The sequence below is a fragment of the Leopardus geoffroyi genome, chromosome D1 (genome assembly GCF_018350155.1).
Source record: "Leopardus geoffroyi isolate Oge1 chromosome D1, O.geoffroyi_Oge1_pat1.0, whole genome shotgun sequence".
Classification (NCBI taxonomy): Eukaryota; Metazoa; Chordata; class Mammalia; order Carnivora; family Felidae; genus Leopardus; species Leopardus geoffroyi.
In genome coordinates this window covers 62713872-62725649 of record NC_059329.1, presented here as the reverse complement: position 1 = coordinate 62725649, position 11778 = coordinate 62713872, and the positions used below count along the sequence as shown (strand labels likewise).

General features: G+C 37.2%; 1 protein-coding gene across 1 annotated transcript; it reads left to right on the top strand.

Annotated features, from left to right (window-relative positions):
* Positions 1 to 228: 228 nt before the first annotated feature.
* LOC123602538 (olfactory receptor 52N1) lies at positions 229 to 1191 on the top strand. The gene has a single exon (XM_045487026.1). It carries the CDS (start codon positions 229 to 231, stop codon positions 1189 to 1191), a length of 963 nt encoding a protein of 320 aa, XP_045342982.1.
* The last annotated feature ends 10587 nt before the right edge of the window (positions 1192 to 11778 follow it).

Below are 11778 nucleotides of genomic sequence, written 5' to 3'. Positions count from 1 at the left end.
TCAGTCAGTTCGTCTTCCCAATATCTAATGTGTAAGTAATGGACCCAAACAGTGTATATGTCACAAAGTCAACATAAAAGATCATATTTAGTGATTGACCTACAAGAAAGACAAATTAGAATTTATGAAGAAGAAAATCCTGCTGGTGAGTTACTCTCTGGACCTTTCTTTTTTCCTGCGTACAGAGCAATTCTGTAACTTCTGTACCATGAACTTCCAACAGGTGTTATGTCATTCCTAAATGACACCAGCCTAACTCCAGTTTCATTCATCCTAAATGGCATCCCCGGGCTGGAAGAAGTACATCTGTGGATCTCCTTCCCCCTGTGTACCATGTACAGCATTGCCATCACAGGAAACTTTGGTCTTATATACCTCATTTACTCTGAAGAAGCCCTACACAGACCTATGTACATTTTCCTAGCCCTTCTATCCTTCACAGATGTGCTCATGTGCACCAGCACTCTTCCCAACACCCTCTGCATATTGTGGTTCAACCTCAAGGAGATTGATTTCAAGGCCTGCCTGGCCCAGATGTTCTTTGTGCACACTTTCACAGGAATGGAGTCTGGGGTGCTCATGCTCATGGCCCTGGACCGCTATGTGGCCATCTGCTATCCCCTGCGCTATGCTACTATCCTCACAAATTCAGTCATTTCCAAGGCTGGACTCCTCACTTTTCTTAGAGGTGTAATACTTGTTATCCCTTTCACTTTCCTCACCAAGCACCTGCCATACTGCAGGGGCAATGTCATACCTCACACCTACTGTGACCACATGTCTGTGGCCAAGATATCCTGTGGTAATGTTAGGATCAATGCCATATATGGTTTAATGGTTGCCCTCCTGATTGGGGGCTTTGACATCCTGTGCATCACAATCTCCTACACTATGATCCTCCGGGCAGTTGTGAGTCTATCATCAGCAGATGCCCGGCAGAAGGCCTTTAGCACATGCACTGCTCACATCTGTGCCATTGTCATCACCTATGTCCCAGCCTTCTTCACCTTCTTTACTCACCGGTTTGGGGGACACACTATTCCTCCACATATACACATTATTATGGCTAATCTCTACCTGCTCATGCCTCCCACAATGAACCCTATTGTGTATGGGGTGAAAACCAAGCAGATACGAGAAATTGTTATTAGATTCTTGTTTAAGGAAAAGGACAATTCTCACAACATTTAAGTAGAGTCTTCTTAGAAGTTAGAATTCTCTTATCCAGGTTGAGATAACCAAGTCTGTAGGGAACTCTACAAATGAAAGCACTTATCTGGCCACAGGAAATACTTTCATGGAACTTTAATTCTCCTACCTCTTTTTATTTATTTTTATTTTTTTAATGTTTATTTACTTTTGAGAGAGAGAGAGAGAGAGAGAGACAGAGTGTGAGCAGGGGAGGGGCAGAGAGAGAGGGAGACACAGAATCCTAAACAGGTTCCAGGTTCTGAGCTGTCAGCACAGAGCCCAATGCAGGGCTTGAACTCACAGATGGCAAGATCATGACCGGAGCTGAAGTCGGATCCTTAACTGACTGAGCCATCCATGCTCCCTCTTCCACCTCTTTTTAAAGGGGTAGACACTATGTTCGTGTAGACAAAGACTCTCTCTTCTGAAATTCCATGTTCTTCATAGACTTACTCTTAGGGAAGAGTGGTTGGGTCACTAGGACGGGAGTTGAACTTTTTTAAGATTTTAAATCCCTGCTAAAACATGAGCTGTGCTCATCAAAGTCTTTATCTCAGCATTCTCCTGCCAAAACCATTTAGAGTTCATTCCTCTTTCCCAAGTTCTTTTCTCCTGCTTTCATTCCTGAGTTTATCAACTGTATATTCAGCAGTGCATACATATGTTCACCAGAGAACTTTTAAAAGATGTAAGTTGCAGCATATTCATAACACACAGAATGTATGTCCATCAATATCCAAACTGAATAAATAAGTAATTGTGATCTATTCAAGTATAATGTGGAGTGAGAGAGACCAAATAATATGTATTCTATGATTTCATTTAGATAAAGGTCATAAGCATGTAAAATTAATTTGTAGTCGTAGAAACCAGGATGATGTTTAACTTTGAGAATAAAGGCTCAGATAATGATGGAACAGAGTATGAGGGGTGCTTCTGAGGTGCTGCCACTGATTTAGTTCTTGATCTGAATGGCAATTACAGGGTGTATCCGCTTGGTGATACTTATGATGTGTGCTCTTTTTTGCGTGAATATTATAGTTCAATAAAATATTTATTTAAAATAATATGTCTTGGGCACACTCTCTGATCTCTCTATACTGAAACATTTTCTTCCTGTACTCTCTGTCCATGACTAACAAAGTATATATATTTTGTTTTTATAGGATGCTAAATTTAGTGTAAATAATACGTATATTTGTACAAATTATGATCAAACAACACACACAAGAGAATCATAAAAAAGTAAAAAAAACTCCATCTTGAAAATCTCTTCCATTTAGTTTCTTTCCAGAGATAGCATGGTATGTGTATTTTTTTTCTTTTTGGTGCTTTCTTCTTTTACTCCAAGCTATGTTTAAACTTCAATTTGACAACAAACTACCCTGTTACAGACAATGAGGATTGTAACTCAATTACAATGTTTATCACCTTTGTGTGATAATATCTGTGTGTGTGATTTATGTATGTGTGTGCATATAGTGTATACATGTATATACATGTACATGTATTTATATATTTATTAAATGTGTTTTTATAATTTCCTTCTTTCTATATTTCTAACCTCAATGTTTATAAGATATATTTATTTTATTTTATTTTATTTTTAATTAAAATTTTTTTAATGTTTATTTATTTAGAGAGAGAGGGAGAGGGGTGCCTGGGTGGCTTAGTCGGTTGGGCATCCGACTTGGATTCAGGTCATGATCTCACAGTCCATGACTTCAAGCCCCACACCAGGCTCTGTGCTGACAGTTCAGAGCCTGGAGCCTGCTTCAGAATCTGTCTCCCGCTCTCTGCCCCTCACCTGCTCACACTCTCTCTCTCCTTCAAAAATAAACATTAGAGAGAGAGAGAGCACAAATGCGGGAAGGACAGAGAGAGAGGAAACAGAGAATATGAAGACTGTGCTGGCAGCACAAAGCCTGACATGGAGCTCAAACCTATAAACCATGAGATCATGACCTAGGCTCAAGTCAGACATTCAACCGACAGCCACCCAGGGGCCCCAAATCAGATATATTTTTGACTTCTTAGTCTTAAGATCATTACTACTGCTATGATTCCAGAAATCTTCTTAGATTTGTTTATAATTTGATTGTAATAGTTGAAAGCTAATAAACAGTACTTGAATTCCTATGATTATATGAATATTGATATAAATATTGAGTATGAATATGTATTACTTTACAACGAAGTCAGGATTACATTTCTTTCTATATTTTGTCCAATGTCACCATCCTTATTATTTTTGTAGGAGAATATTTCCAGCATCAATATTTTTCAGAGATATCTGATAATATATTTCACCCATTAAAAAATGAAGGGATTTCTATGGAAAAGGGACAAGCAGACAATTAGAAAATAACTTTTATAACAGAAAAGAATGAATGATGGCAAAAATATTTAAGGAAAGGAAAACATAGTTGCAGAAATCTCACAGAAAGAAAAAAGGCAAGGATATAAAATAGGAAAGAAAAATAAAGACATATAGAAGTTCTGTCCAAGAGGGCAAAAGTCTAACTTTTAGTATTTACATTAGGAGAGAAAACTGTTCAGGCAAATGGAGAATTTATCCAAACAACTATGAACTAATATTTCATATAACAAAATTAAAAATGTGTATTTTAAGAAATATCAAGAAATACCAAAATACCTAGAATATCCTGTATAAAAGATTCAAACCTGGACATACTACTGTGAAATTAAAGACTATAAATATAATGAAAAGATGCTTAAAAATTTCAGGTGGAAAACAAACATTAAAATAATTTAAAAAACCATGCATGTTTACATAATTGGAAAGGATACCTACCAACAAATATTGATGTTGCAAGGTCATAGAGCAGTTTTCTTACTTATAAAAATAAATAATTATTAGACTAGACTTCTGCTTTCAATTTAATAATCACTCTAATAGTGAATGGTAAAGTTATTTTAGATATGAAAAAATGAAGAAAGAAGATCTGCATAACAACTTTTCTTAGAAAGTTATTTGAGGATGGGGCACATGGGTGGCTCAGTTGGTTGAGCATCTGACTCTTGATTTCGGCTCAGATCATGATCTTGCAGTTAGTGGGATGGGCCCCATGTTGGGCTCTGCACTGGCAGTGCAGAGGCTGCTTGGGTTTCTCTCTCTCTCTCCCTCTGCCCCTCCCCTACTTGCTCTCTTTCAAAATAAATAAATAAACGTTTTTTAAAAATAAAGTTATTTGAGGATGTACTCCAACAATATGAGAGAATAACCCAAAATATGCTAATACACCATGGAATTTGGGGGTTAGTGGTTTCAGTCTAAGAAAGGAAAATAAGAATTCCCACAACTCTGAATGAAGAAGATTGAAGATGAGAATAATTTCTTGTAAATCAAGTTTCAATGATTATTCTTGTGTTTGGTCACTTTCTTATTACATCACTAGAAACTTATAACTGTTGCCACGACCTACCTCAAGGATGGTTTAAGTAGGTCAATTCTAAAGATCCTTATAGCTCCTTTTGCGAATTCTTACACATTATTTCTCATTCTCTCTCTCTCTCTCTCCCCATAACAAGATTAACCATCAGTTTTTTTTAGACACAGTAAGAGCTAATTTATTCTAGAGCTTTACATGCATTATCTCTGATTTTGAATCAATTCTGCAGATAGTTATTATTCACTGCATTTTATTTTTAAGGAGACTGAAACTTGGATGGATTCATTAATTTGCCGTAGTCTACAAAGATTTTAGGTAGAAATCTGGGATTTAAACCTAGAAAATTCATGTTGTTGTTTTTTAATTTTATTGTGTTGAGGTAAAATATTTAACATGAAATTGATCCCCTTAACACATTTTTAAGTGTACAATATATTTTGTTGACTATATATATACTACATTAAGCAGATCTCTAGAACATATTCATCTTGCTTAACTGAAACTTGTGAAGGTTATTTAGTTATTTCCCACTATCTGCTACCTCTGGAAACCACCATTCCACTCTTTCTGTGAATTTGACTATTTTAGTTACCTCATAGAAATAGAATCATGCAGTATTTGTTGTTCTGTGACTGACTTTATTCATTCAGCATAATATATTCATGGTCATCCGTGTTGTTGAATATTGCAAAATGTTCTTTTTTAAGGCTGAATTGTATTCCATTGCACATGTATATACCATATTTTCTTCATCAATTCATCTGTCAATGAACATTTATATTGTTTCCACATTTTGGTTATTATGAATAATGTAGTGAACACGAAAGTGCCAATATCTCTTTGAGACCCTTATTTCAGTTCTTTTGGATAAACATCAGAAGCAGGATTGCTTAATCACATGGTAGTCCTATTTAAAAATTTTTGAGGAACCTCCATATTTTTACCATAGTTGCTGAAATATTTTGCATTTCTAGCAACAATGCACAAATGTTCCAATATCTCTACATTCTTGCCAATACTTTTTGTCTTCTGTTTATTCAATAATAGCCATCCTGATAGATATCAGGTGACATCTCATCGTAGTTTTGATTTGCACTTCCCTGATTATTAGTGATACTGATCATCGTTTCATATACCTGTTGGCCATTTGTATGACTGCTTTGAAGAAATGTCTATTAAAGACCTTAGCCCATTTTCTAATTGGGTAATTCATTTTTTTTTTTTTGCTCAAATTTAGTTGTAGGAGTTCCTTTTATATTTTGGATATTAATCTATGGTTTTCAAGTATCTTCTCCCATTGGGCAGTTTGCCTTTTCATTCTGCTGATTGCATCATTTCGTTCATTAACACTGTTCCATCTTATTTCCTCCAAGAATTTGTTGAAATATTTTTTCCATTGCTAATAATTTCCCTTTCCTACTTTTCTTAAATTTATTTTTCTATTATTGTCTCCTTGCAATCTGATAGGAGGAATTTCAGGAGGAACACAACACTCTCTTCTATTATGACACATAACCACATCTTTATTTCCATTTTCTTGAGAGGGATTATCTTGTACAAATGTTTAAAAATGATTAGAAGAAACGAATTTAACATGCAATGAGACTTGATTTGTTCTTTGTTTTAAAAATTATTTTCATTCGGGGTGCCTGGGTGGCTCAATTGATTGAGCATCTAATTTTGGCTTAGGTCATGATGTCGCATTTGTGGGTTCAAGCCCTGCATTGGGCTCTGTGCTGACAGCTCTAGGCCTGGAGCCTACTTTGGATACTGTGTCCCTCTTTCTCTGCCCCTCCCCTGCTCACACTCTGTCTCTCTCTGTCTCTCAAAAAAGATAAAATAAAACATTAAAAATTATTTTCATGAGATATAATTGACATATAAAATTGTATAAGTTTTAGGTGTACAACATGTGTTGATTTAATACATTTATATGTTACAGTATGATTACCTGTATAGTGTTAGCTAACACCTCTATCACCTCACATAATTATCATTTCTTTTTGTAGTGAGAACACTTAAGATCTATTCTCTCAGGAACTCTGAAGTTTATAATACCATAATGTTACCTATAATCACTATGCTACACATTAAATCTCCTGGATTTAGTTATTAGTTAAACAACAATATACAAAATTCCCCATCCCCTAACCTCTGGGAATCATTCTACTCTGCTTTTATGAGCTTGGCCTTTTTAGATTCCACTTTTAATGAGATCATACAGTTTTTGTCTTTCTTGGATTTGTCTCACTTAGCATAATGCCCTCAAGGCCCATCCATGTTGTCACAAATAGGATTTCCTTTTTTTCTCATGGCTGAATGATATTCTAGTGTGTGTGTGTGTGTGTGTGTGTGTGTGTGTACAATAGAAGCATTCAGTGATGAAATAACCTGTGAATTATGATCCTGAGTTTTTTAAAAAATTACATTTACGTGGAAATGTGGAAATTACATTTACGTGGAAATAACACAAAATCTTGATCACAGGTATTTCTTAACACCAGAAATATGTTATTTAAAAAGGTTTTAATTATTACATTTTTCTCTTTTGAAATTGAGGAGTTTAATATTTTACAAATTTGAATAACAAATAACTAAACACTTATAAAGTCACATACACATTCAATTTGCTTTATTTTTAATTACTTTAGATAAGAATTTTCAACTTTTAATCATAATGGTGGGATACCTGTACCATGGGACTTACTTTTTGGACTGCCCTAGTTTGGGGATGAGATATGGTTTGGGATTTTATTTTTGTTCAAATATATGAAGGCTTATATCACATTTTCCCTTAGGGAAAGAGACCCATTGTCTCTCAGGTCTCTTAAGCCCTGTTTCACATTGAGACTTGGGAGTTTTGAGGATGTGAGATTATGCCTGTTCCCCATGGGAAGCCAGTCAGACTAAGCACTAAGGTTTTATAAGGCGACACCAGGGTGCTACCTTCAAATACATTCCTGGGTCCTTGCCCTGGCATAAGCACATTTCATACTCTTTGTCTGGAGCTACATTGTAGGTAAGGTAAATGCTTTCCATATATATTGGAAATATATTGGAAATATATTTCCATATATTTTGATTCTAGGCTTACTGTGTGACAAAGCCTAGGCTTGTTCCAGCCTGCCTGTGTGATCACAGGGACAAGGACACTGCCATGTAAAAGGGTATTGTTGGTGATTTCTTTGGCTAGGGAAAATTAGGAAGAACATGATCATTCCACATTCAAAACAGAGATAGTATTAGCATGGGATGTTTGTGTGCTCTTGCGTGGGAAGGAGAATCTAGGTGCTCTCAAAATCTCCTTTACAGTATAGGGAATTCTTTTTATGTTTATTCATTTCTACAAATAGATGGTATAATGACAGAGGCAGAGGATTAGACAATAATAACCCTAAGATGCCTTAGTTCAAGGAAAGATAAATAGGCACACCCTTTTCCCTCCAAGTCACTAACCCACTTTTCCCCATAGTCCTTTATTTCTTAAATTCATCACACAACTTGCAGTCAGCTGATTTAACTCCAATTTACACTTTTTAATCATGGTATTGTCCTTATTAATGGGGTGAAATAGGTAGCAGATTTGGCCCATGTGCTAAAACAAGCTCACAGGTCAGTAAAGGGATATGATGAATATACAAATAGTTCTAGTACAGGTCCTGAGGTCATCAAAATTATAAAAAATGGAGAAAATATGGGGGCAGCAGAGAGGAAGAAATTTGACTTTCCAGTAGAGTATCTGTATTTAGTGTAGGGAGCAGAAAATTCTGAATCATGCAGCATGCTATTAAACCTACAGAATCCTGGTTAGATAAAATGACTATGATAATATTGAATTGGTAGACTCATTACAGGAATGTAATTAAATTCATAAAAGAGCTTAAATAAGTAGATAAATATATTTAAATATAAATATAGACAACCAGATGGTATTGCTGCTGCTTTTTCTGAAGGAGAGTGAGTAAAGATTTGAGTTCGTATGCAAGCTGGCTGTTTATATACAAGATAAACCTGAAAGAACCAGAATAGAAGCACAGAAAGGCCTTATGCTAATTGCCAAAGTATTCATTGCCTGACACATGGTGGATGTTTTTTTTTTAATATATGAAATTTATTGTCAAATTGGTTTCCATACAACACCCAGTGCTCATCCCAAAAGATGCCCTCTTCAATGCCCATCGCCTACCCTCCTCTCCCTCCCACCCCCCATCAACCCTCAGTTTGTTCTCAGTTTTTTTTTAATTTTTTTTTAACGTTTATTTATTTTTGAGATAGAGAGAGACAGAGCATGAACGGGGGAGGGGCAGAGAGAGAGGGAGACACAGAATCGGAAGCAGTCTCCAGGCTCTGAGCCATCAGCCCAGAGCCCGATGCGGGGCTCGAACTCACGGACCGCAAGATCGTGACCTGAGCTGAAGTCGGATGTTTAACCAACTGAGCCACCCCGGTGCCCCTGTTCTCAGTTTTTAAGAGTCTCTTATGCTTTGGCTCTCTCCCACTCTAACCTCTTTTTTTTTCCTTCCCCTCCCCCATGGGTTTCTGTTAAGTTTCTCAGGATCCACATAAGAGTGAAAACATATGGTATCTGTCTTTCTTTGTATGGCATATTTCACTTAGCATCACACTCTCCAGTTCCATCCACGTTGCTACAAAGGGCCATATTTCATTCTTTATCATTGCCACGTAGTACTCCATTGTGTATATAAACCACAATTTCTTTATCCATTCATCAGTTGATGGACATTTAGGCTCTTTCCACAATTTGGCTATTGTTGAGAGTGCTGCTATAAACATTGGGGTACCAGTGCCCCTATGCATCAGTACTCCTGTATCCCTTGGGTAAATTCCTAGCAGTGCTATTGCTGGGTCATAGGGTAGGTCTATTTTTAATTTTCTGAGGAAGCTCCACACTGTTTTCCAGAGTGGCTGCACCAGTTTGCATTCCCACCAACAGTGCAAGAGAGTTCCTGTTTCTCCACATCCTCTCCAGCATCTATAGTCTCCTGATTTGTTCATTTTGGCCACTCTGACTGGCGTGAGGTGATATCTGAGTGTGGTTTTGATTTGTATTTCCCTGATGAGGAGCGACGTTGAGCATCTTTTCATGTGCCTGTTGGCCATCCGGATGTCTTCTTTTTATTTTATTTTATTTAAAAAAAATTTTTTTTTCAACGTTTATTTATTTTTGGGACAGAGAGAGACAGAGCATGAACGGGGGAGGAGCCATCAGCCCAGAGCCTGACGCGGGGCTCGAACCCACGGACCGCGAGATCGTGACCTGGCTGAAGTCGGACGCTTAACCGACTGCGCCACCCAGGCGCCCCCGATGTCTTCTTTAGAGAAGTGTCTATTCATGTTTTCTGCCCATTTCTTCACTGCGTTATTTGTTTTTCGGGTGTGTAGTTTGGTGAGCTCTTTATAGATTTTGGATACTAGCCCTTTGTCCGATATGTCATTTGCAAATATCTTTTCCCATTCCGTTGGTTGCCTTTTAGTTTTGTTGGTTGTTTCCTTTACTGTGCAGAAGCTTTTTATCTTCATGAGGTCCCAGTAGTTCATTTTTGTTTTTAATTCCCTTGCCTTTGGGGATGTGTCGAGTAAGAGATTGCTACGGCTGAGGTCAGAGAGGTCTTTTCCTGCATTGTCCTCTAGGGTTTTGATGGTTTCCTGTCTCACATTCAGGTCCTTCATCCATTTTGAGTTTATTTTTGTGAATGGTGTAAGAAAGTGGTCTACTTTCATTCTTCTGTATGTTGCTGTCCAGTTCTCCCAGCACCATTTGTGAGAGAGACTCTTTTTTCCATTGGATGTTCTTTCCTGCTTTGTCAAAGATGAGTTGGCCATACGTTTGTGGGTCTAGTTCTGGGATTTCTATTCTATTCCATTGGTCTATGTGTCTGGTTTTGTGCCAATACCATGCTGTCTTGATGATTACAGCTTTGTAGTAGAGGCTAAAGTCTGGGATTGTGATACCTCCTGCTTTGGTCTTCTTCAAAATTACTTTGGCTATTCGGGGCCTTTTGTGTTTCCATATGAATTTTAGGATTGCTTGTTCTAGTTTCGAGAAGAATGCCGGTGCGATTTTGATTGGGATTGCATTGAATGTGTAGATAGCTTTGGGTAGTATTGACATTTTAACAATATTTATTCTTCCAATCCATGAGCAGGGAATGTCTTTCCATTTCTTTATATCTTCTTCAATTCCCTTCATAAGCTTTCTATAGTTTTCAGCATACAGATCTTTTACATCTTTGGTGAGATTTATTCCTAGGTATTTTATGCTTCTTGGTGCAATTGGGAATGGGATCAGTTTCTTTATTTGTCTTTCTGTTGCTTCATTGTTAGTGTATAAGAATGCAACTGATTTCTGTACATTGATTTTGTATCCTGCAACTTTGCTGAATTCATGTATCAGTTCTAGCAGACTTTTGGTGGAGTCTATCAGATTTTCCACGTATAATATCATGTCATCTGCAAAAAGTGAAAGCTTGACTTCATCTTTGCCAATTTGGATGCCTTTGATTTCCTTTTGTTGTCTGATTGCTGATGCTAGCACTTCCAACACTATGTTAAACAACAGCGGTGAGAGTGGGCATCCCTGTCGTGTTCCTGATCTCAGGGAAAAAGCTCTCAGTTTTTCCCCATTGAGGATGATGTTAGCTGTGGGCTTTTCATAAATGGCTTTTATGATGTTTAAGTATGTTCCTTCTATCCCGTAGATTGCTTATAAAACTTTTAAAATATTACCATAATATAGTATTATTCAATAAATGGTATATTTTCATAGTTACAATTATTTAGAATTATTGGTTCTGTTATGAATGTAACTATGTTCCAAATTTAATTTTCATTCTCAAAACATTCTGAATTAAATTTCTATTTCTTAAAACTTTTTTTTTTTCAACCTTTATTTATTTTTGGGACAGAGAGAGACAGAGCATGAACGGGGGAGGGGCAGAGAGAGAGGGAGACGCAGAATCGGAAACAGGCTCCAGGCTCTGAGCCATCAGTCCAGAGCCCGACGCGGGGCTCGAACTCACGGACCGCGAGATCGTGACCTGGCTGAAGTCGGACGCTTAACCGACTGCGCCACCCAGGCACCCCTCTATTTCTTAATTCCTTCTCCTCAGGATAGACACCTCTGGATACATAGAGCTCCTCTATTGAAATAGTT